This window comes from Callithrix jacchus, chromosome 2 (genome assembly GCF_049354715.1).
Source record: "Callithrix jacchus isolate 240 chromosome 2, calJac240_pri, whole genome shotgun sequence".
Taxonomy (NCBI): Eukaryota; Metazoa; Chordata; class Mammalia; order Primates; family Cebidae; genus Callithrix; species Callithrix jacchus.
In genome coordinates, this window is record NC_133503.1 from 169,497,667 (window position 1) to 169,524,395 (window position 26,729).

General features: G+C 36.6%; 1 protein-coding gene across 7 annotated transcripts in view; it reads left to right on the top strand.

Moving 5' to 3' along the window:
- The window catches only part of LMBRD2 (LMBR1 domain containing 2), a 52,994-nt gene that overhangs the window by 6,509 nt on the left and 19,756 nt on the right, over nucleotides 1-26,729 (top strand). For 2 of the 7 annotated variants that reach the window (XM_035291675.3, XM_035291676.3), the window contains exons 2-12: nucleotides 865-945; nucleotides 2,373-2,603; nucleotides 2,865-2,962; nucleotides 4,300-4,395; nucleotides 8,916-9,083; nucleotides 10,141-10,351; nucleotides 19,452-19,526; nucleotides 20,665-20,778; nucleotides 21,307-21,490; nucleotides 24,888-25,069; nucleotides 26,251-26,384. In XM_035291675.3, the coding sequence (XP_035147566.1) occupies nucleotides 2,430-2,603; nucleotides 2,865-2,962; nucleotides 4,300-4,395; nucleotides 8,916-9,083; nucleotides 10,141-10,351; nucleotides 19,452-19,526; nucleotides 20,665-20,778; nucleotides 21,307-21,490; nucleotides 24,888-25,069; nucleotides 26,251-26,384 (1,436 nt within the window). In that variant the 5' untranslated portion in view covers nucleotides 865-945; nucleotides 2,373-2,429. The remainder of the gene's footprint in view (nucleotides 1-864; nucleotides 946-2,372; nucleotides 2,604-2,864; nucleotides 2,963-4,299; nucleotides 4,396-8,915; nucleotides 9,084-10,140; nucleotides 10,352-19,451; nucleotides 19,527-20,664; nucleotides 20,779-21,306; nucleotides 21,491-24,887; nucleotides 25,070-26,250; nucleotides 26,385-26,729) is intronic. The other 5 variants (XM_002745057.6, XM_008992170.5, XM_035291677.3 and 2 more) reach the window with 3 other exon arrangements.

A 26,729-nucleotide genomic window follows, 5' to 3' on the forward strand; every position in this document is an offset into this window, starting at 1 on the left:
TAATCTATGGTTGGCTTAAAAATTTTGACTGGGTGCTGTCGCACATGCCTGTAATTGCAGCACCTTGGGAGCTGAGGCAGGTGGATCACTTGAGCTCAGGAGTTCAGTACCAGCCTGGGCAACATGATAAAACCTTGTCTATTTTTTAAAAAATAAGATTTGACTTACTCTTGTTGTGGTATAAGTTGTTCCATAGAATATGAAATTTGAGAATTTGAGTGGTATTTGGTAATGTTCACAATTTTAAGGGTTTTGAGTTGTAGTAAGTATTTGTAAAATTAGTTTACCATTACAAGAGTTTTACGTTGCCTTTGAAGTTAGCAGTAATAGAAAAATAGTGTATGTATTAAAGTAACAGTATTTTTTATTTCAACAAATATTTATTGATATTACTATATGCCAGGAACTACATTCGACTAGAATATAGTGTGGAATAAAATAGTCAAGTCTGTGCTCTCATAGAGTCTCTGGTGTAAGGGGAGAGGTTCAGAGAGACAATTAATAAATATAAAGAATATGTATCATATTAGATGGATAAGTGCATTGAAGAAAAATATAGCAGGATAAGAGGGTAGAAAGTGATGAAAGAGGTTCAATTTTAGACATATAAGAAAAATGAAAGTATTGATAGTTGAAATGGAAACTTCAACGATGTAAAGAAATACTGAAGAAAATTGTTTATTAAATGTGATTTTTGTTTGTGATATTTCATGTAGGAGTATTTTGTATATAAATTTAAATTTAATCCTTTAAAGTACTCAAACTTTCTTTTTTATTACTCTAACTAGTTTTAGAGATGTTTGTTGATTTTAAGTATTTTATTGATTCTCCCTTATTTTATTTTTTGTTTATTTATTTTTTGAGATGGAGTTTTGCTCTCGTTGCCCAGGCTTGAGTGCAATGGTGTGATCTCGGCTCACTGCAGCCTCCACCTCCCAGGATCAAGTGAGTCTCCTACCTCAGCCTCCCAAGTAGCTGGGATTACAGACGACCGCTACCATGCCTGGCTAATTTTTGTATTTTTAGTAGAGACAAGGTTTCACCAGGTTGGCCTGGCTGATCTTGAACTCCTGACCTCAGGTGATCCGCCTGCCTGGGCCTCACAAAGTGCTGGAATTACAGGTGTGAGCCACCGTGCCCAGCCCCTTATTTTATTTTGTTGCGTTGTATCACAATCTTGATTCTCTATGTTAGGATAGTAATCAATTCCTTGGAATATTGTAGTATGTAGATAAACAAAAGTCTAACAAAGGTGAAAAGTTTGTATTGCCTTCAATTAGTAAATTTTTTTAAGTATAGAGAGATATCAATTTTTTTTTTACACAGAGCTTTGCCCAGGCTGGAGTGCAGTGACATGATTTTGGCTCACCCCAACCTCCGCCTCCTGGGGTTCAAATGATCCTCCTGCCTCAGGCTTCCGAGCAGCTGGGATGCACCACTAGGCTTGGCTAATTTTGTTTTTTTTAAGTAAAGATGGGGTTTCTCTATGTTGGTCTCCCGGTCTTAGGTGATCTACCTGCCTCAGCCTCCCAGATTGCTGGGATTGCAGGTCTGAGCCACTTTGCCTGGCCTCAGATTTTTTAATTTTAAAATAGAGACTTTATGCTCTAATTTTTTTGAGTAGAGAGATATTAGATAAACTATTTGCTTATGACTGTATCATAAAATTAAGAATGTTTTCAAATTTATGACTTTATTCAATAGTCATTGATAAATTTTCTGCATATAAAATAGTAAAAAATTAAAAATGAGAATTTGTTAAAGTTTAAAGATTCATGTAGATAAATAGGAAGTAATAAATATATTTTGTGAAGCAGTGAGTAATAATTTTGAGTCATGAAAGTTGTTAGGCAAAATTAGCACTAAAGAAAAATACTGTTTCAAAGGAAAGGTTGCTTTTAAATGGTGTATTTCCATTTTTTCCTCCCTCTCTTTTAGACAATCTTATAGAGGATGAATAATCTTAGAAAAATGTATTTTACTAAGTATCTAATTTTCTAGGATTTAGTCAATGGCTTATTTGTATAAGCTATTCTGTTAGAACTTATAGCATTAAGAAACAAACTCCAAATGACACTGTATTAAAACTGTTGACATCTAAATTAAGAACTTCTGAATTTGTAATATTGTAAGAACTAGTATAATTTTTGTTAAGTTTTTGAAAATACAAGGCATATGAAAATTTTTAAGTGTGCTTTAAAAAATAAAATATAAGGGCTGGCGGATAGGAATTACTCTTTCAATCTTATTCATAGTCCAATATGAAGCATGACATTTCTCCAAAGAGTTTATTAATGTATTAATATTTAGGAAATTTCCAAGTGTCATTTCCTATGTTAATGCTGCATTTTAATTTTCTTTTCACTTCACAGATATGGTCCAGACCTGTACATGAATAACTTTGATTAGTCAGAGTGAAATATTTAATAATGAGTGGTGCAGCTTTGGGACTTGAAATTGTTTTTGTCTTTTTTCTGGCATTATTTCTACTTCATCGATATGGAGACTTTAAGAAACAGCATAGACTTGTAATTATTGGAACACTGCTTGCTTGGTATCTCTGCTTTCTTATTGTCTTCATACTGCCTCTGGATGTTAGTACGGTAAGGAGTGAAACTTATTTTCACAGTTTAAAAGACAATTGTAATCATACAGCATGTTGGAAATAATGTTATTTCTTAAGACAGTTAAGTTATGTCAATTTGTACTTATATTTTGAATTAAAAGATTATGTCGGCATTTGATCATTAAAAAGCATAGCCGGGAAGGTAAGTTTAAATAGATAGAATTATAAACTCTGATATCCTTTAAGTACTTGGTAACCTTTTGATTCTGATTTTTAAACCATACGTTCATTGCTTTAGACAATATACAACCGGTGCAAGCATGCTGCTGCAAATTCAAGCCCTCCTGAGAATAGCAACATTACAGGATTGTTCGCAACTGCTAACCCTGTTCCAAGGTATTTCCTTTTTTAAAAAAAATATATGAAAATTATAGGGGACAAATTCTTTAAAAATGGAAAGTTTTTACCATCCAGATTTTATATTTTTGTAAGTATTCTCATTTCTACTGATTCCCGCCACCTCTGTTCTTTGCTAGTAGACTTTTTATTACATCGTATTCTAATTAAATCTAATTTTTAATATTTTTTGGTCCACAAGGCCCTTCAGTAGATGGTACTGAGAAACTTGAAGAAGACCTGATTTTTTAGGTCTGGTTCTTCTTTACTGAGTGTGTAATTTCTAAAACCTATTTTTCCTCTCAGCCTATCTCTAATTTAAAAATGTGGCATGCATTTTCACTTTTGCATAATTTACAAGGTTATAATAAAGGACAAGTATTTCTGTACTTATGGTATTCCTTTCATATTGCACATCCTTCAAAAACATTATAGGTTTACATAAAAAATGAATCAAGTTCAAATTGTCCAAAGATTATACTGAATTCTCATCAAACTTTTAAGTAAAAAGCATATATATGTTGCCTGTAGCCTTTAAGAATGCTTTCAGTAGTATTTGCATGTTTCTTTATGCATATTTTTTAAAAAATATAACTTGAGAAAAGGTAAATTTAAAATACAGGTGTTACTTTCATTTGAAGCATTATTTAAAAAAATGGATAAAGATCAGCAGCAACTACAGATTGTTGGATGTTCTTGGGATAGCCTTATAGCTTAGGAATATGGCTACATGAATGAATTTATGATCGAGACTCATCATGTCTTCAGAAAGTTAAACAGAATTATGTATGGATGGTAGCATGCATCCCCATAGAAGCTATGGTATAGTGAGTGATTTAATTAGCATTCTAATTTTCAGGAATTAATCGCCTATTGTTTTCCCCTCCCAACCCCTGTGCCCTGCAAGGCGTTGGCGGGGGCGGTTTGTGTGTGGGGGGGAACCTAACCTCATAAATAGGGTGAGTGTGTATTTTAAAGGTAATCATCAGAAATGTTATTTTATAATACATTTGTTTTTAATGATTGTTGCACTTTTAATCTATTAGTTGAACATTAAGTTTTCTTTTTACCCAATGACTAAAAATACACTGAAAGTTGAAAACTTAAATGATATATTCAGAACAAAATATTTTGTTGACTTAGTGGGTTTTTTTTTTTAGTTTGACAGTAAGCTTTGAATTTTAAAATTTATTTGGAATTTTATGGGTTATTGATTATTAGAGTCAGTAATTTAAAATCTGAATGTAAATTAACTTGGCCACATGCAAATTAATTGTGTAATTCATTTAAGTAGTCATTGTTTATGATTAATTGGCTTTACATTTTTAATTTGACAGCCAGCATCCATGTTTCAAGCCATGGAGTTACATTCCTGATGGAATCATGCCAATTTTCTGGAGGGTAGTGTATTGGACATCACAGTTTTTAACTTGGTAAGTTACAGTAAAGGATAAAATTTTTAAAATTTTGGCTAATGGAATAAAACATTATTTTTCAGTGAATCTTTAACTTTTGGAATTTGTTTAATTTTTTCCTTAAATCTCTATTTTCTCCCTTTCTGCTCTCTCAAGTTTGACCCATCTTACAGGAAAAAGAAAAAGAAAAAAAACCACACAAATAGAAAATAGAAAACAGCAACAAAGGTTTTTTTGTTACTATTTCCTTCCCGTTATTGCCTTCTCTTTTGCCCTTCAGTCCAATCTTCAGCCCCATTATTATGTGAAATTTCCCTTGCTAAGGTCATTTTACTCTGGTTTTCTTTCTGTCGGCTTTCCCCAACCTTCTGAATTTCCTTTATGGATGCCATTTCTGTTGCCCATTTTCTAAATGTTGATCTTCTCTAGAGTCCTATCTTGGTCATCTTGTCAGACTCTCCCTGCATAGCTGTAATTATAGCCATGGTTTCATCAACCAATAATGGATTCTGAATCTACCAATTACAGCTTTATCTTTCTGCTATGCTCCAATCTCATACTTATCCACTGCCTACTAAGCATCTCTTAGATCTGCAAACAACTGCACTCTAAAACTGGAGGTACTGAACATTGCAAGAGAAAAATCACATAGTAGAGTAGTGCTCTTGTATATTCATGTCTATTAAATTCAACTGGGCCCTCAACATTGCCAGACTTTCCTACTTTGTTTTTTTAGTTTGCTTTCTCTCCATTTTCTACAAGAAATATTTCTAGTCACTTCAAACTTCTGTCCTCTTTGTGGCTTTCTCTCTTGTACTCCCTAACAGCAACGACAAGAACAACAACATAATCATCTTTACTTTTAGCAGATGACTACTTCCATCCAGCAGTGAAAACAGGAGTCATCAGATGGCAGCTCTTTCAACTTCTCACCAACAAATCTACATACCTACTCATCTTTTTTTCTTTCCCCTCCAAAGATGGAAGAGTCATGCTTGTTAAAGACAGTCCTTCTGTCAAAGGATTCTTAGGGGTGTTTTGCCAGCCGGAAACCTCTGTAGCCAGTAGTGCCTTTGCCTGAGTTTTAAGTAGGCTTGCTGGGCTCATTCCGCCCACTCACCCTGGCAGATTGCACTCAGCTCCTGCTTCTAGCTCTGATCCCACACCTACCAAGGGCGAGCCAGGCGTGGAGTGGCAAGGGATGTGTGTGAGCGAGTAAGCATGGGTTCCGGCCACTGAGCACAGCCAGGCACGCTGGCTGCTGTGGCAGGGTGGGCAGCTCCAGGCACCAGCACAGGCGCCAGCTCTGCAAGCCTGCAGCTGGGTCAGATGCACTGCAAGCAGCTTCTGCTGTGGGCACCCACATCAGGATGAGGAGAATGTGGTAGTATCCAGAAGCTTGGAGATGCCAGAAACCTCAGAGCCCCAAAGAGGGTGTCACAGCCCTGGCTTGGGGAGCCCCTAGGTCTGGGCTCCCAGAAGGGCCACAGCTCTTCTCTTCTCTCCTGCAACATGGCGAGTGGCAGGGGCGTGTTTCAGCCCTGTTTGTGTTATAGCTCTTTCAGTTCCACCATTCGGCGGGTCCTGAGTTCTTGTCCTGCATCCAGGAAGAATGAAGTATGCGGACAACTGGAGGGTGAGCAAGGTGAAAAGGTGCTTTTTTCAATGATAGTACTGCTTTCAGGAGACCCAAAGTGGGTAGCTCCTTTCTGTGGGCAGGTTGTCCTGACAATTGCAGCTCTCAGTGGAGAGGAGATTTATAGTGGGTAGCGCTCCTACTTGCAGGCTGGTTATCCCATTGTCTGTGCAGCCATCAGCAGAGAGGAGACTGGAGTAGATAGCTCTTATCTGAGACAGGTTGCCCCTTCATCTGCCTGAATCCAGCTTGGCTGGGGTTTTTATGGGCTTCAAAGTGGAGGAAGTGTGTGCTGATTGGGTCATGGGTGGGCCTGGAAAAAGCATCCTAAGTTCTCACTCTGGTCCACAGAACTGGTGGCCTGGCCCCCAGGCTTCAGCCTGTCCGTGGCTTGAAGGTGGGGCTTCACCTGAGACCTGCCCCCTTTTGCCCAGGAGCCTGTCTGCCTCCTGCCACCATCAATCATATCGTTCATGGCACCCAGGCTGTTCATACCAAATGGTTCCTGCAGGCCCACGCTGAGCTGCCCTCAGCCCCACTCTCAGCCTCCCTCCCATGCTTGTTGATGTCCAAATACCAGAGGGGCTGAGGCAGCAGGGGGCTGGTGTGTCAGTGCTCTCCTGAGTATGTGTGCACACCCAGCTGGGTTGCAACAGTGCCTAGATTCAGTCACAACTTTTTTCCAAAATCAGAGGATCTGTTAGGTGCAGAGAGAGGCCAGGCAGCAGGAGCAGGTACTTCCAAACCTGTGAGGGGCTTCCTGGGTCCCTGAGAGTGCAGGATGCCTGGGTCCGCAGCCACAGCTGGGCAGCTGCAGCTGTGCTCGAGAGGGCAGGGCTCCTGCCCCACCAACTCGGAAGTGGGTGGGGCTCCCACCTCTTTCCAGCTCCTGCCAACTCCATGGATCGCACAGCCCCCACCAGGCCTCCTCCGTTGCAGCCAGTATCTTTGCAGGGGCCGCTCCAGACAGGCTGCTGCTGCCATCACTTCTTCCTAAAATATGGATCCATCCCCTTCAGCTCTTTTTACATACTTGTAGCTTTCAAGTTCAACAATGCATGCACATTCATCCTTTGAAAGGAAAACAGGAACAAAAATAAGTCTCTTAATTCAGATCCCTTTCCAGCTCTGCCTTTTTGATCTGATCACAACTAAATTTTTTTAGAAACATTCTAAAATTGAAGCATAAATTCATACCAAAAAAATGCATGGATTGTGTTTAGTTTGACTTTTTTTTTTTTTTTGAGACAGAGTTTCGCTCTTGTTACCCACGCTGGAGTGCAATGGCGCGATCTCGGCTCACCGCACCCGCCGCCTCCTGGGTTCAGGCGATTCTCCTGCCTCAGCCTTCTGAGTAGCTGGGATTACAGGCACGCGTTTTGTATTTTTAGTAGAGACGGGGTTTCACCATGTTGACCAGGATGGTCTCGATCTCTTGACCTCGTGATCCACCCGCCTCGGCCTCCCAAAGTGCTGGGATTACAGGCTTGAGCCACCGCGCCTGGCCAGTTTGACTTTTTACAAAGTGAATACACTCATACACCGGCACTCAGATGATGATATAGAACATTAGCAATGCCCCAGAAGCCTTGCTCACACTTTCCTGTGTAGTCATCCCACACTCCCCAAAAGTAACGATGATTCTGACTTCCATCACCATAGATTAGTTTTTACCTGTTTATGAACTTTGTAACCATGATTCTGACTTCCATCACCGTAGATTAGTTTTTACCTGTTTATGAACTTGATAAGCATAGAATTATACACTGTGGACTTTTTTGCATCTCTCTTTGCTCACATATTTGGGAGACTCATCTATGTTGTGCTGTATGTATCATTATTCTGTTCTTTTCCATTTCTGTAAAATACCCCATTACATGTATATACCATAGTTTATCCTAACTTCTTAAATGGATTCTCTATATTTGATATCTCCACTTACTCATTGTTTACTTATTCCTCAACCCACAGTACTCTGCTTTCTATTCTCACTCCGCCACTCATACATACAGGCTCTTAATTTACTTCACCTCTTGGCAGCATTTGATTCTATTGTTCTCTGTCTCTCTCCACTTTCACTTTCCTCTCCTAGTTCCTAATCCACATGCTCTGATTTTCTTCCTTGCCCCACTACTATTCTGTCTTGTTTTCTTTTGCTGGTCCATCCTCCTTCTGTTGCTCTACCTCTATCTTAAAAGTTGGTATTTTTCAGAGATCTGTCTCAGTTCTTTCCTTCACATTCTCCATACTTATGCTTCCAGATGAGTATCTATTGATGTTATTTCAGTGCTGTTGATACAGTGATGACTCTAGAAGCTATCCATATTTTTAGTTCTCTCTCCTGAACTCTGAAGCTGGTAGCAAACTACTTTGTGTGCAGCTTCTCTTGGATGTCTCCTAGGGACTACTTCAAAGTCAGTATGCTGTCAACCAATCTTCTCCCTTTTCGGTTTGTACCACCATCACCACCCTTCCCCCTCTCAACTAATTCCAGCTTTGCTTTCCTTTTATCCATTCTCCATGCTGAAGCCTTAGAAAACTAAAATTTGATTCAAAATGTTTTCTTTGAATGCAGTCCAGACTCTTCATAAAGGCTTTAAAGGCCCATTTTAGACTCATCTTCAGTCATTCACACTTGCTGGTCATTGTAGCCTCCTTTGATTCCAGGAATGTGCCTTGCTTTCTCCTGCCTTAGAGCCTTTGCTTTCCCTAAAATTTTATATTACAAAAATACTTAATCATCTATTATAGTTTATTAAGTATTAATGATTAGTCATAAACATATTTATTAATGAAAAGAACTATACATTAAAATTGAGATTCACATATTTCTGGTGTTTTGAGATTAAACAGACATATCAATTGTTTTGATTTTTAATCATATTTTTTTCTATCCATCTAGGATTCTCTTACCTTTTATGCAGTCGTATGCAAGATCAGGAGGGTTTTCCATCACTGGAAAGATCAAAACTGCACTAATTGAGAATGCAATCTACTATGGCACCTATTTGCTGATTTTTGGAGCATTTTTAATTTATGTAGCTGTAAACCCACATTTACATTTAGAATGGTAAGAAAAGTAGTCTTCTTAACATTGCTTTTGTGTATGTTTGCATTTCTAAAAATTCATTTTTAACTTCATATGTGCAGATTTAAACAGACATTTCATTGAAAAACATTTTGTTATATAATTTTATTCAAAAGAATATGTGAATAATCTATATTACTAAGTGAGAAAATATGGAATGACATTTTTAAATGCAGATTTTAGACAAAAGATTAATGGTTAGTCTAATAGCTATATATTAAAAGTGATAACTCTTATGATTTTTTAATAGAATTTCAATTTTTTTTTTCCTGAGACAGAGTTTCACTCTTGCTGTCCAGGCTGGAGTCCAATGGTGCAATCTCAGCTCATTGCAACCTCCGCCTTCCAAGTTCAAGCAATTCTCCTGTTTCAGCCTCTCAAGTAGTTAGGATTATAGGCATGTGCCACCATGCCTGGCTAACTTTTGTATTTTTAGTAGAGATGGGTTTTCTCCATGTTGGTCAGGCTGGTCTTGAACTCCCGACCCCGGGTGATCTGCCCACCTCAGCCTCCCAAAATGCTGGGATTACAGGGGTGAGCCACCGCACCTGGCCTTCAAAATTTTTATATGATAAAATAACTGGTTTTATTTTTTATTGGAACTTGTGGGGTTTTTTTCCCCCCTTGTTTTGGTTATAATTTGAGGGCATATTTGTTCTTTGTTCTTACTGTTATCTTAGATTTAGATATTTCAATAAAATTGAAATCTGTTTTATACTTATGACTTGTAATATATGTGAAGGTCTACCTCTGAAAATTTAGGAATAGATTAGCAGTGCTAGGTCTCACTATTGCATTCATGAGATTTGCTAGGTAAGCAACAAACTTAATTTGAAACCTTTTGAGGCTTCTTAAGGAAGCACCTAATGAAAAATGTTTCCTTTGGGAAAATATATACATATTATCGCTATGAATTATTCTAGATGCTAATTTTAACTGCAGTGGAAGCAGTGGGTCTCTTTTGTAAGAGTTGGTTTATGCAGTCACATTTTATCTTTCCATTAAAATATGCATATTATATGCTGTTTCTCTTTCTTAGGAACCAGCTTCAGACAATTGGGATAGCTGCTGCAAATACATGGGGTCTGTTTCTTCTTGTGCTGCTGTTGGGGTATGGCTTGGTGGAAATTCCTCGGTCGTACTGGAATGGAGCAAAAAGGGGTTATCTACTTATGAAAACATATTTTAAGGCAGCCAAACTGATGACAGAGAAAGCAGATGCAGAAGAGAATTTAGAAGATGCCATGGAGGTAAACAAGTTTGAACCTTATAAACAATAGTCACCAAGTCATGTGAATCTTCTTTTAGTCACTTTTGGTTTGTTGTTGTTAGCGCATTGATGTGCTTCAGACTGCAAAACTGCTATTGTGCGATTCTTCAGGATGTCTCATCCAGGATGACTTTTTAGCCATTCAGCCTCATGATGTGTCTTGTCCATCTTCTATCTGACAAGGATTCATGGAAAAAAATTCAATAGTTCAGGGTTATGCCTATTATTTTGAGGTAACTTTTAATGGTACCCTCTTTTATTTTCAAAAGTCTCCCAGATTAAATGATAAATTCTATAGTTACCCTAACATAGTAGAAGTGAGAATAATGACCAGAGGACGCTTATTTCTAAAAGTTTAACCTAAGGTACTCCTACTAAGTCTGGAAACCTCTTTAAAGAACAATTCACATGGGAGTTTATCTACTAAGTTTTGTTTCCTATCTGTAATCTTAATCAGACACTTCATTTTACTTGATGACTTGAACCAGTTTCACAAAGTTGTTGTGAGTTTATCTTTCAATACTGTACATAAAAATATACAACAAATTCCCAGCACTTTGGGAGGCTGAGGCGGGTGGATCATGAGGTCAAGAGATCGAGACCATCCTGGTCAACATGGTGAAACCCCGTCTCTACTAAAAATACAAAAAATTAGCTGGGCATGTTGGCGCGTGCCTGTAATCCTAGCTACTCAGGAGGCCGAGGCGGGAGAATTGCCTGAACCTAGGAGGCGGAGGTTGCGGTGAACCGAGATCGTGCCATTGCACTCCAGCCTGGGTAACGGGAGCGAAACTCCGTCTCAAAAAAAAAAAAACAACAACAAATTATAAAATTTTTCTGTAAGTAAAAATTTTGTTATGGATTTAAAGAGATTATTACAGTCACCTTACATTTTTGCTCCCCTGGGAGAATATCCTACTCAGCTGATGTTACTCTCCAAACAAACTCCTGTTGAATGCTTTTCATTCATGTTAGAATAAGCTCCAAAATGTTTTAATGCAGCCTGCAGAAAAATAATTTGGCCTATATTTAGCTCTCCAGCTATATCCCACACCTCTGTCTTCCTCACACTGGTCATCTTTGGTTTCTCAAACTTGCTAATGGTGATGAGATAATAAACAATTTTATAGACTTAATATTTGCCTAACACTCAACTTTGGTTCTTCACGCTTAGTAATGGTGATACTTATAGTAAATAATTATATAGAATTACTAGTTGACTAAGACTTTCTAAGCACTATACATATATTTAATTCTCATGACTTTATGATAGAGATTTTTTTAAATCCCCATTCCATAAGTGAAGAATATGAGGCACAGAGAGATTAAGTAACTTCCCCATGTCTACATGGCTAAGAAGTGATAGAAGCCAGGCAATCTTTGCTTTAACAGGGACTGACAAACTTTTTCTATAAAGGGCCAGATAGTAAATATTTTAGGATTTGTGTGCAATATCATTTCTATTGCAACTACTCTGTCATTGCAGCATGAAAGCAGCCATAGCCAGTAAATAAATGAATGAGTGTGGGTGTGTTTCAGTATGAGAACAAATACTGGACTGAATTGATCTGGCTTGATGACCCTATGCTTAATCATTACACACATTGCCTTTCTTTTCTATCTTTGAGCATGCTATTACCAAACCATTAGAATGTTCTTTTCAGCACTTCCTTCAGCTAATTCCTATTTCATTTTTAGGTCTTAACATAAATGAGAATTCTTCAGGGAAGTTTTCTTTATTAGCTTCCTAGGGCTGCTATAACAAAACTACCACAAACTGGGTGACTTAATCAATAGAAAATTATTGGCTCACAGTTTGGAGACTAAAAGTTCAAGATTAAGGTGCCTGCAGGGTTGGTTCCTTCTGAGGGCTCAGGGAAAATCTGCTCCATGTTTGTCTTCTAGCTTCTGGTGGTTTGTGATCTTTGGCTTTCCTTGACTTTTAGACCTCTGCCTTCGCCTTCACTTGGTGTTCCCTCTGTGTGCCTGTGTCCAAACTTTATTGTTTTGTAAGGACACCAGTCATATTGGATTAGAATTCATCCCACTTTAGTATAAGCTCATCATATCTTAGCTAATTAAATCTGCAACAGCCCTATTCCAAATAGGATCCCATGTTAAGATACTGGAGGTTAGGTTTCAGGGGCACAGCTGAACCCATAACATCTTCCCTGGTCCTCCAGACTCTTAAACACTCAGCAACCATTTTTGAAGTGAATGAATAAATGAACAAATGAATGTATAGTGTGATTAGAAAATTTCATTTGGGCTTTGCAGCATTTATTCACTACAAAATGTAAGAACTACAGCAGAAAATATTGATTCAAATGTAGGAGTAAGTCTATGAATAGTATTATTTAAATTTATTATATTTCCTGTTATATTCAACATTCCTATGATGAATGTTATTACATCTTTTGAAAGAAGATAATTTATATTTGATAAATTTTATAATTATATTTGAAATTTTGAATTTTTTAAAAAATTGAAGTAGTTGAAAACTGATATTTTGATAAGATACTTATACTTGATAAAAGAAATTAATATATTTTAAATTTGATAGTGTTCCATCCAGAAGTTGGTATTAAATTAAGTTGTTTCAGATTAGAGGAATTTGGATTTCACTAATTTATTAAACATTCCTGCAAAAAAAATAAACCCGGTTATTATTTGAGCTCTGGATTTTCCCTAGGAGGAAGCTTTGCTCTCTGAATAAAATAGATTTTATTCTTGTTATTTTTAAATAGGACCCCTCTACTTAGAAATAAGATGTGGAAAATTAAGGGCCAGGATTGATTACTTCTGCTCTATTTTAGTATAGTATTCCTACGTTTTAAACTGTGTAAAAAATATTAGATAAGAAACCACTCTTTAAAAATGGATGTTTTGTAAATAGCAGTTGGAACACATATATAGCAGGAAAACTCTGAACCTCTTTCCATCAAAAACGGTGCATGATTTCTCAGGTATGAATTTCTTTTTTGTTTGTTTGCATTCCTGGGGTTTTTTAAATTTTTTGTATGTATCCATCACCTCAAACATTTATTTTTCTTGACGTTACAAATAATCCAGTTATACTCATTTAGCTATTTTTAAATGTACAATTACATTGTTATTGACTGTAGTCACTCTGTTCTATCAAATACTGATATTATTCACTCTAACTATAATTTTGTACCCATTAACCATTCCCATTTCCCACCCTCCCCCTACCCACATCCCTTCCCAGCCCTATAAATAAGTAGGAGCATGTGAAGTTTGGTTTTGTGCCTGGCTTATTTCACTTAACATAATGACCTCTAGCTCTACCCACATTACTGCAAATGACTGGATCTCATTCTTTTTTATGACCTTAGGGAGTTTGATTTTAAAATGGCTTGAGATAGTCTTATATGGGATAACTCTGCTTGGTGTTCTAGAACCTTCTTGTACTTGAATATTGATATCTTTCTCTGGGTTTGGGAAGCTCTCTGTTATTAGCACTTTGAATAAACTTTCTACCCTTATCTCTTGCTCTGTCTCTTCATTAAGGCCAGTAACTCTTGGATTTGCCCTTTTGAGGCTATCTTCTAGCATTTGTAGACATTCGTTATTCTTTTTTTTTAATTACTTTTTGTCATCTCTAACTGTTTTTTTAAATAGCCAAATTTTCAAGTGTCTTCTAGCTCACTAATTCTTTCTTCTGCTTGGTCAGTTCTGCTGTTAAGAGACTCATGCATTCTTCAATATGTCAGTCTGTTTTTCAACTCTAGAATTTCTACTTGATTATTTTTAATTCCTTCAACAGCTTTGTTCACTGTATCTAATAGGATTCTAAATTCCTTCTCTGTGTTACCTTCAATTTTGTTGAGTTTCCTCAAAACAGCTATTTTGAATTATCTATCTGAAAGGGCGTCTATCTCTGTGTCTTCAGTATTGGTCCCTGGTGCCTTGTTATTTATTTTATTTAATTTTTTTGAGGTAGGGTCTCACTATATTGCCCAGGCTGGAGTGCAGGGGCATGTTCTTGGCTCACTGCAGCTTCTACCTCCAGGGCTCAAGTTATCCTCTCACCTCAGCCTCCCAAGTAGCTGGTAGCTGCTACTATAGGCACACACCACCACACTCAGCTAGTTTTTGTATTTTTGAAGAGATGAGGTTTCACCATGTTGCCCAGGCTGTTCTCAACTCCTGAGCTCAAGTGACCTCCAGCGTCAGCCTCCCATTGTGCTGGGATTACAGGAGTGAGCAACTGTGCTCGGCCCTGGTGCCTTATTTAGTGTGTTTGTTGAGGTCATGTTTTTCTGGATGGTCTTGATTCTTGTGGATGTTCATCGGTGTCTGAACATTGAAGTTAGTCTTTGCAATATGGGCTTATTTGTAGCCATCCTTCTTGGGAAGCCTTTCCAGGTATTTGAAGGGACTTGGGTATTGTAATCTGAGTTTTTGGTCACTGCAACTGTCTCTATATTAGGGGACACCCTAAGCCCCTTAATGCTGTGGTTCTTATAGACTTTTAGGAATGTGCCATCTTCATGGTCTTGGATAAGATCTGGAAGAATTCTCTGGAGTACCAGACAGAGACTCTTGCTCTCTATTACTTTCTCCTGAATAACTAGAGTCTCTCTCTCTCTGCCCCAAGCTGCCTGGAGGTAGGGCAGGAGTGTCATAAGCACCTCTGTGGCCACCACCACTGGGACTGTACTGGGTTAGACCTGAAGTTATCATGGCCCTGGGTCTTGTCCAAGGCCCACGATAACCACTTCCTGGCTACTGCCTATGTTTGCTCAAGACCCTGGTTCTCTACAGTTAGCAGGTGGTGAAGCCAACTCAGCTTATGTTCTTCCCTTCGGAGTGGCAAGTTCTCCCTGAGTTGGGGTGTGTCCACAGAGATGCTGTCTGGAAGCTAGGGCCTAAAGCTAGAAACTATAGGAATTTACTTGTGGCTAAACTGGCACCCAAGCCACAAGACAAAGTCCTTCCCATACTTTCCTCCCCTTACAGAAGCAGAGGAGTCTCCACCCATGGCCACTACTGCCCCAGGGCCACGGTGAATACATCCTCACTACCCCCAGTGTTCATTCAACGCCTGACATCTCTTCAGTCAGCTTGTGGTGAATGCTGCAATGCCCAGGGTTTTTCCTTCAGGGCACTAGGCTCCCCTCTACCCAGAGAAGGTTCAACAATGCTGTCTAAGAGCTATAGCCTGCAATCTGGGACCCCAAAAGCCCACCTGGTGCTATACCCAACAGTGGCTGAGGTTGTACCTTGTGTTTTTGTTTTTTATGAAGGTAATTTTTGTGTGGATAGTTGCTTAATTTAGTGTTCCTGTAGGGAGGACAATCGGTAGACACTTCTTGCTCCACTTCCTGTGTATGAATTTCTTTGACCACATACTTCAAGGTTTTTTTGGGGATTCTTTCTGCCTTTCTGAACATCTGGAAACTTATAAACTTGATGATAAATATATTTATCATTTAAAAAGTACTTTTTGTCTTCCTTCCATGTTAAGTGCTATGCAGAACTGGTCAGAAGAGAAATTTCTGTTCTAACTTTTAGAGTAGAAAATTGGACAGAGCCCCTTATAGTATGTAGTCAATGTGGCATGAATGATAAAAAGAAAATGCTCTAGTATGGAGAGGTATCGCTTCTGAATAGTGGTCAGAAGACATGAAGTATGACCTGGGCCTTGAAAGATGGGTAGAATTTTGATAGCTGATGTCATTCCAGGCAGATATCAGAAGTCTTAAAACCAAATCAATTTGAGCATAAAGTTTACATTGGAAAGATAAAGCTATATCATGGCTTTAAATGCCATACTGAAAAGTCCAGTCATTTGACAGATAACAAAGTTCAATCACTTCATTGTTAATTATTTTTTCAGTTATCCATTTAATCTCCCAAATGAAGTTTTATAAAAACTGTTTGGTATTTTTATGATATATTTATTTCTAAAATTGATAGATGCATTTGTATGTCTATTACCTTTCTTTGAAGCATTAATAAAACTTATAAGCTACATTAAATCATTAAAAGTTATTTGCTAGAAGACCTAAAAGGTCACCTCTACCTTTTGTTATTTTCTAGATAATTTTAGGGAGGGAGAAACAGCTACTTATTTCCACTGAAAGCTGCCTATTAGCCTCCCTTCATGAATGTTGTCTGACCTGCTTAGAAAAGAATTTGACAAGGCACAATAATGAAAGAGCTCAGTTATGTTATTTTGTATGAAGAAAGCAAGTAGTATATTTCAAATACCTGCCATGCTTAATTTAAATTATGAACTTTTGAAGGAATCCTAAATTTATAACAGATATAGCAAATGTTAATTGTTTCAGTACTTGCTTTTTAATAAGCTAAATAATCTAAAGAATAAAAGCATAGTTCACATCATATATAAACAAATTGTATAGTTCATTTTCCAAGTGTGATAAATTTGTGCTAACAAGTCAAAAAACTTTAAGGCAGCTTAGTAATGGAAAATAGATGTAATGATGCTTCCATGTGACCTTTTAAAAACCCCAGTCTTATCTTGTCACTGTCATATGTAGGCCTCACACATTAACCTCAAAATAAACCACGATTAAGGCCTTCTAGGAGCACTTTGATCTTGCTCTTTCAGCCTGATCCAGTGCTATGCAGACCCTTGATCTTCCTTTCCATGTAATCACACTGGACTTTTTTCAGTCTCTTCAAGTAATGTGCTCACTTAGGCCTGGAGGCCTTTTTATGTGCTGTCTCTGTCTCTCTGCCTGAAATATTCTTGTCTCTCCCTTTGGTTGACTGAGTCCAGTACATTTTGTTTAATCTCATTTTAAATAATCAATTAATTAGAATATCTCCCAGTCTACATTATCCCTTGTCAAAGCATCTCATACTTTTCTCTGATAATAGTTTTCTATGTTTGCTTTCTTCATTAAGTTAAATTCCTGTACAAGAATAGTGTCTACTGGTGCAGATTATTTATAGAGTATACATATTCTAAATTTTAATAGATGTTGTGAAATTAAATAGAATATATTACTTTTTACTGTGTATAAGAGGGCGTGTTTTCTCACCTCTTTATATGGTATCAATTTTGAAAAAAAAACTTATTTTAAAAATTTGTAACTGTTTTTAGTGAGCTCAAATATCTTTTTAGACATTTATTGGCCAATTGTATTTTTTTAATGCTCCCATTTTCTGTTGATTTGTAAGAGTTCATCACATATTAAGGATAATAAGTCTTTGTCACATAAATTACAAATATTTTTTCACAGTTTTGTTTATGTGCTAGATGGCTTCTCTGCCTTCAGTTTTGTATCCCTTAAAACCCTGCTCTACTCTATGCCTCAGAATGTTCTTTTAAATATCCTGGGCAGTTCTCTTATGCTTTTAGGCTGTGAATATGCTATTTCATCTGACTAAAACAGTGGTTTCAACTTTTTAAAAATTTCATGAATATTATAGAATATTGTGATTCTGTAGGAACTACTAGTTCTAAAGAGTCTTTAACCCTTTTATGCCTTTTTATACTCAGAATTGTTTATATAATTATCTCATTACTGGACTGAAATTTTAAGACTGACAATTCCCTAGCTTCTCTCTCTACCTTCCAGTATGGATTATGGGGGCCTTACACTTAGTATAGTACTAGCAAATAGTGCATTGTTTTTTTTTTTTTTAATTGTACTTTGGGCTCTGGGGTACATGTGCACATCCTGCATTCTGCAGGATTGTTGCATAGGTACATACATAGCAATGTGGTTTGCTGTCTCCATCCCCCCTGCTGCTCCATCACCTACATCAGGTATTTCTTCCTGTGTTATCCCTTCTCATCCTCGCTGCCCCCCAACTGCGTCACTGTCTCTCCCTTCTCCTCCAACCCCTCCCCCAACCTAGCCCAGTGAATGTTGTTCTTTGCTCTCTTCCCTGTGCCCAAGTGTTCTCATTGTTCATCACCTGCCTATGAGTGAAAACATGCAGTATTTGGTTTTCTGTTCTTGTGTCAGTTTGCTGAGAATTATGGTTTCCAGATTCATCCAAGTCTCTACAAAGGCAGGAACTCATTGTTTTTATGGCTGCATAGTATTCCATGGTGTATATGCTACTTTTCTTTGTCCAGTCTATCATCCATGGGCATTTGGGTTGGTTCCAGGTCTTTGCTATTGTAAACAGCGCCACAATGAACATACATGTTCACGTGTCTTTATAATAGAATGATTTATAATCCTTTGGGTATATTCCCAGTAATGGGATTGCTGGGTCAAATAGAATTTCTATTTCTAGCTCCTTGAGGACTTGCCGCACTGTCTTCCACAATGGTTGAACTAATTTACACTCCCACCAACAGTGTAAAAGTGCATCTGTTGTCTCCAGATTTTTTAATGATTGCCATTCTAACTGGAGTGAGTTGTTTTTATTTTATTCTATTTTAAAATTTTAATTAATTAATTTATTTCGAGATCGAGTTATGAGATTGGCTAATGTTTGTATTTTTGGTAGAGACAGGGTTTCACCATGTTGCCAAAGCTGGTCTCAGACTCCGGGGCTCAAGCAATCTATCTGCCTCAGCATCCCAAAGTGCTGGGATTATAGGCCTGAGCCACTGCACCTGGCCAGCAGATAGTGTGCTCCTAATAAGCAAGTATGGAGTTAATCAATCACGACTGCTCTAGAGCACTCTTCTATTGGAAAGGAGCTGCAACTTTGTCACATTTGTAGCCTTTTCTACTTCCTCTGGTTTTTACTATATTTTAGATAATGAGATAATTGATCTTGATGAGTAAGGTGGAGGAACATAGCCCTTTTCTTTTAGAACCACAATGTTTGTCTGATTTTTTGCAGATTTTTAAATAATGCTTATTCTTTTTTTGTGTACCAAGTAATGAAGTGATGAGAGAGTGAATTTAGAAAGTAAGAAAAAGTTTAGGGTATGGAAATGCCTTACAGTGACTTTGTATTTTTACTTGTGTTCTTAAGAACTTTTATTCATGTAATGCAAAGTAATTTGGGTCAAACTTGAACTTGTGAGAAAATATATTGTACCTAAGGCATTCTCATTTGGAATATGTGATCTGTAGAAATAGAAATATTTTTATTTATTTTACTGTTTTTAATAGGAGGTTCGTAAAGTGAATGAAAGCATCAAGTATAACCACCCATTGAGAAAATGTGTTGATACAATACTTAAAAAGGTAATGAAATAATGTTTTCTTTTGAAATATGCATTTATATAATATTATACCAAAAGTATGAGAAAAGTATAAATACAGCCTATAGCTGAGTAACTCATTTTCTTCTAAACTAATTTTCATAGAAATATTAACCATAAACCATCTGTACTTTGAAGTTTTTTTTAATTACTACAAGTTTAACACTAATTATTGGCAGTATTTTCTGTTGAAATACGGAGATAGAGGTTGACTAATGCATAAGAATTGCCGTGACAGTGATGGAAATAAACCTTTAAAGTGTCATTTTATATGTTCACTAAAGGCGTATCTCCTATAAGAAAATAAATTAAGGCCTCCATTATAATCAGCTTCCAACATGTTATTTTACAAATATATTTCATTAATATATTCATGAAATATATCATAAAAAGAGTGACATTAACATAGGTATTTAATAAACCATACAGTTAAGGTTTTGATGCATTGGTATTGAATTAGGGATATTGCAGTTCCCCAATGTCTTAAACTTACAGAACCATGGAAATATTTATTTTCTTGGATTTTAATCTGTTATACTGATTGTTGTCTAGTGTTCTGTTTTGTTGAGATAATACTCATAGGAATCACTTTTCTAACTATTGGTCTCACATTTGCTACTTTTTGAGAACTACTAAGAGAGGTTAACTAACTTGCCCAAGTTCATATAGGTCATAAATGAGTAGTGGTGTGGAAGATGACTTTAAATTCATGTATTTATTTCTCTGTGCTATGCCTTTCAAAAATTCAGCATCTTGAATTTGTCATGAAGCTTCTTCATTCTTCAGCTAGAAAAATAATTTACCCTACTTAGAATAATCCTCTCAAATACAAGTTGCTTTCTGTAGGTAAGCTCCCTGCTGATTGCCATACATATATATCTAGTATATATGAGCATAAAGATTAATATAATACAGGTGAGAAGAAACTCAGTACACCTTTTAAGACATTTTCAAGAAAATATTAGCGAGTAGAAGTCTAACTAGAGATTACAATAAAGTAGGAAGAGGTTTTTGAGAAAATTAGAACTCAAAATGATGCTCAAGAATGAAAGATTTTTAATAAAAAAAATCTTTTACCTTTTTACAATTAAGATTTTAAAAAATCTACTTGTTCCTTTTAGTGCCCTACAGAGTATCAGGAAAAAATGGGTAGGAACATGGATGATTATGAAGATTTTGATGAAAAGCATAATATCTACCCAAGTGAAAAAAGTCTGGTAAAACTGCATAAACAGGTAATTTTGTTAATTATAAATATTTCACTTACTGATGATTTTAGTTAAACTTATAATCATTGCTGATCAAAAAAAGGAATTTTTTTTTTTTTTTGAGACAAAGTCTTGCTCTGTCTGTTGCCAGGCGCAAGGCTGGAGTGCAGTGGCGCAGTCTCGACTCACTGCAACCTCCGCTTCCCGCATTCAAGCAATTCTTCTGCCTCAGCCATAAAAGGAATTTTTAGTGAACGTGTATTTAAAACTTTATTTTGTTCCTGTCTTTATCATTATTCCTTGAAATCGTTTATCTTTGTGTATACCAACAGGAGTACTGTTGGCATTTGGGGAGGGAGAATTCTTCACTGAGCATAACTGTGACATTATATAAAACTGGTATATCATTTTAGAACATCTAATATTCTCAGTATGACCCAGTAAATGCACTAGCACTTCCCCATTGATGCGACAATCAAAACATGCTCCCTAGTGGGGAGGTGAACCACTGTTGGATCAGAACACTGTCAGGTCTACCCCCATTCTCTTTTTTAGGTGATTTATTCAGTTCAGAGACACCGTCGAACTCAAGTACAATGGCAAATTCTTTTGGAACAAGCATTTTATCTAGAAGATGTAGCAAAAAATGAAACTAGTGCTACTCGTCAGTTTGTTCACACCTTTCAATCGCCAGAGCCAGAAAATCGATTTGTCCAATATTTTTATAATCCTACATTTGGTATGTAATTTGATATAATATTATAAACTTTAATGATGAAAAGTTTTCTGTAGAAAAAAATTATGTATTTTCACCAATGCAAAGTTGAATTTTATTTGTATTATTTGATTTATACTTTGTGATATTAAGTATTTGATAACATTTCCCCAAAATAACTATTTTACCAGTTTCCAAAATAAACCAGTTTCCACTGTTACATCACAAGTAATAAAAATTCTATTTAAAAACATGTATACATGAAGCATATTTTGTATAATGCATAATGTATACAATTATGCATTACTTAATGACTGGAATTCATCCTGAGAAATGTGTAGTTAGTCAATTTCATCATTACAAGAGCATCATAGAGTATGTATGAAACCTAGATGTTATAGCCCACTACACATGTAGGCTATATGGTATGGCTTATTACTCCTAGGCTACAAACCTATACAGTATGTTACTATACTGAATATTGTAGGCAGCTGTAACCCAGTGGTATTTGTGTATCTAAACATAGAAAAGATAATCATAAACATGTAGTGTTGTAATTTTATGGGATCACCATTGGATATGCAGTCCATCATTGACTGGAATGTTGTTATGTGACACATGACTGTACTTAAAATAGTTAGAATTTTAAGTAATTTTATATCACAAGCATGGGACTCTTTTTCAGTCTTGACATACTACTGAAATATTCCCCTAAGTAGTCCTCTTTATTAGTCTTGTTATAAAACCTATACTCTGTAGTCATCCTTATTTTTCTCCTTTTTGATAATTTATGACACTCCCTTCAAGTGTTGTTAAATGTAGTGTGAAGAAACTTAATGCAAGTACCAAAGTGTCACAGTATTAAAACTTATTAAACCTTATTTATTCAAATAAATGGTTATATTCACGTGTTCCTCCTTTGCATGTTTGGTTTTTAGTATGAAGACCTAATGGCTATAATAAATATCTCAGAAAACTTCTTTAACAAAAATCCTTCCTAGTTAAATGAGGGAATGATGTAGTATCTGTTTTTATTCATTCAACAAATATTTGGGTACATTAGTGTAATATATTGTTGGGCGCTTGGTAGCTTGGCATATATCGATTTAAAAAGACAAAAGTTCCTGCTTTTGTGGAGTGAGGAAAACAGACAATGAACATATAAAGGCATAGAGATGCTGAATAGGCAGTTGATCAGAGAAATTGAAGTTCAGGGAAAAAGTCTGAACTGCAGGTATGAATTAGGGTGCGATCAATGTATAGCAAACCATGGGGTCAGGATCAAATCAATAAAGAAGTAATTGAGATAGAGAAAAGAGAAAAGTCTGAGGACCAAGCCTGAGGCACTCCAGAATTTAGAGATTAGGTCGATGAGAAGTAACCAGCAGAAAAGACTATAAAAGGAGGGAATGAAATAGGAAAATAAGGACAATGAAGTGTTTAGAGGAAAAGAGTATGTAAAGTACCTTTTCAAATGTTGCACATAGATTAAGGATCATAAATACTAAGACTTGACCATTGGGTTTTAGAGAAGTGAGGATAAAAAAGCCTGACTAAAGTTTAAAAGAAATAAGAAGAGGATCAATTGGAGACAGAGGAGAAAACTCTAAAAATGTTTTCCTTATAAAAGAGAACAGAGATAAGGTGTAGTAGCTGATAGAGGATTGGGGGCATAGTCAAGAGAAATTATCACATGTAATTAGTAAATGATATAATAGAATTTGATAAGACAATAGAGAATTTCTAGGACAATGTTCATGATTAGTAGAGATGAGATGGGAAATAGTGAACAATGAAGAGAATAGTGAGGTAAGGCACAGATATAACTAGATAAGAAGGTGTAGTGTTAGAAACTTCGGAAAATTCTGATCACTTCTATTTTCTCAGTGAAATGTGGAGAGTAAGTATAGGAGGGCAGATTTTAGAGATTTGAAGAAGGAAGAGAAGGTGCAAAATAGTTGCCTAGGAGAGTGGTCATGGGAGAAGATTGGGGAATTATAGTAGGCTAACTAGGTAATATAGTACGGAGGACCCACTTGAAGCTAGTGATTAAGAATTTAAAGTGAGACCAGTCAACAAAGTTGTGTGCCTTTTTCCTGCAATGTGCAGCTATGTGGATGCAGGCACAGACCAGCCAGGGAGTTGGATCTAACCAGATGTGGTTTAGCTAAGCAGGTACCGTGAAGCAAGGTGGGGCAAAGGAAGTGGGATACCGTCCTCAAAGACTGGAATCTGGGCCGCATGAGGAAGGAAGGACATCAAAGTGTTAAATAACAGTAAAAAGGTGATAGAATAAATTGATTTTTGGTCTAGGTGTGGTCAGTGGGTGTTGAAATATTGTACTAGATGAATGTATTGTTTGGAGACAAGGATGCTGAAATGAGATAATATGGAAGGGTTGGAGATACTGATAATAAAAGGTTTAGGCATTACTATGGCAGCAAGTAATTGAGGTAGGGTGGAGGAAAAGTTCATTAGAGGAGAGGAGGTCAAGGAAATGAGAGACAAGGGTATTGAAAGGGGAATCATTTACGTGGATATTGAAATCACTAGGAATTATTATGAGAGGAAGGTTGTAAAGAATTAAAGTGAGCCAGAAGTTCAACTATTTAATAAATGAAATAAAAATACAGCTTTTTCAATTTATTGAGCTTTCTTTTTTTAATTTTTAGTTTTACCTAAATTCAGACTTAAAACCAAAATAATATAAAATATTCCCACATAGCCTTCAACCAGGTTCTTTAAATGTTAACATTTTACCATATTGATTTGCTTTATCTGTATATATTTTTTCTTATGATTTTAGAGTTGTATGCAGCAGACACGATGCCTCCTTATTCCTAAATGTTTCAGTATATATTTTCTAAAATAAAAATATTTTCTTACGTAGCCAAATACAGCTATCAAAATCAAAAATTAATATTGTACTATTTACAGACCCTATTCAGATTTTGCTATAAATATCCCAATAATATTCTTTGTATAAAATTCCAGATCATGCATCACATTCAGTTGTTACGTTTCCTTATTTTCCTCTAATCTGACACAGTTTCTCAGTCTTTGTATTTTATGATACAGATGTTTTTGGGAGTATAGGCCAGTTTCTTGTTGAATGTCCTTGAATTTGACTTTGATGTTTCTTTAAAATTAGATGCAGGTTCTGCATTTTTTTTTTGTAGGAATACCACAGCAGCAATGTCATGTTCCTTTCAGTACATAATAGCATGAGGTACATGATATCAGCTTGTCCCATTATGGGTGATCATTCGGTTAGGGTGGTATTTGCCTGGTTTCTCCACTGTAAAATTGTTGTTTTTCTCTTCATAATTAAGTATCTTATTGGGAGATATTTTGAAGACAATGTAAATACTCCGTTACTCTTTTATAGTTTTCCTAATCATTTTTTTCTTTTATCTTCTAGAGTGGTACTGGGAATGTCTTTTGCGACCATGGTTTTACAAGATACTTGCTGTGGTTCTGTCCATCTTCTCTGTGATTGTTGTGTGGTCAGAGTGCACATTCTTTAGCACTACTCCTGTCTTATCCCTCTTTGCAGTCTTCATACAGCTGGCAGAAAAAACATATAATTATATTTATATTGAGGTCAGTTTATTTTATATCTATCATAAATAGATGTCACTTCATAGCATAATCCTTAACTGTTTTCTCCATGTATTTCTTCTACTGAAAATGAAATCAGTGAAGTTTTTGGCAGTGTTGTTATTCAGACTTCCAAAAATGTGCTTCATTGTTTTACCCACATTATAGAAACTAAGAACTGTATTTGAGGAGACGTAAAAAGTTGCAGGATAGTGCAAAAATCTGAGAATATTTTTTTCTTTTCTTTCTTTCTTTTTTTTTTTTTTTGGAGGCAAAGTCTTGCTGTCACCCAGGCTAGAGTACAGTGGCGTGAACATGGCTCACTGTAACCTTGACTTTCCGGTCTCAAGAGATCCTCTCACCTTAGCCTCCCAAGTAGCTGGGCCTACAGCAATGTACCCCCATCCCCTGCTAAATTTTGTATTTTTTGTAGAATCAGGGTTTCACCATTTTGCCCAAGCTGATCTGGAGCTCTTGGGCTTAAGTGATCCTCCTGCCTCAGCCTCCCAAAGTGCTAGGATTACAGACCTGAACCATCACACTCAGCCCTGGGAATACTTTGATTATATTTATGCCAGTAAAGCTACATAACTTATAGGCCTCATGTGAAGAGTTGCCAAGGGAATGGGAAAATAGGCTCACTTTAGGAGATAGATTAGAAACTTATGGATCTAAGATATTAAACAGTTTGAAGTATAGATTTTTTTCTATAATCTTAGTAGGTGATTAAAAAATTCTCTGTTACACCCATATTTCAATTACAGCGTCAATAAATGTTAGCTAGAAATGAAGGCTAGGCTGGGCGCAGTGGCTCACACCTGTAATCCCATCACTTTGGGAGGCCAAGGTTGGCAGATCACAAGGTTAGGAGTTTGAGACCAGCCTGGCTAACATGGTGAAATCCCATCTCTATTAAAGATACAAAAAATTAGACAGTCATGGTGGTGCATGCCTGTTATCCCAGCTACTCGGGAGGCTGAGGCAGGAGAATCATTTGAACCTAGGAGGTGGAGGTTGCAGTTAGCCGATATCATACCACTGCACTCCAGCCTGGGCAACAGGATGAGAGCATGAGACACTATCTCAAAAAAAAAAAAAAAAAAAGGAAGGATAATACTTATAATTGTTAAGTGCTAAAGTCTCTTTGTTTTAAACAAATGGTTTTGTTTTTGTTTTTTTTCCAGATTGCTTGCTTCCTTTCCATCTTCTTCTTAAGTATCTGTGTTTATTCTACTGTGTTCAGGATTCGTGTATTTAACTATTATTACTTGGCTTCACATCACCAGACTGATGCTTATAGCCTTCTTTTCAGTGGCATGTAAGTAGGATTGTGTTTAGAAACAACAGAAATTATTTCATTTAGTGTATTTTTATGGATCTTTTATTTTTTTGTTGTTTACAGGTGTTAACTACTAACATCTGTATTTCTATGAGCTAATAGATTAGGTTTAAATATTAAATTCATGTTTGTTGATTGCCAACTAACTTCTGCTTGAGGTTTAAGGTTAAAGTAGGTGTACTAGGTTAGGCTAGAAGGCAGAAAAAACAATACTTAGTGAGCCTGGATTTACCAACCAGAGATTAGCAAGGAGCAGGAACAATGGAGAGTTTAGAGACTAAGTCAGACCTAGATGGTGTTCTAAGATTCAGTGGTCCCTCACTG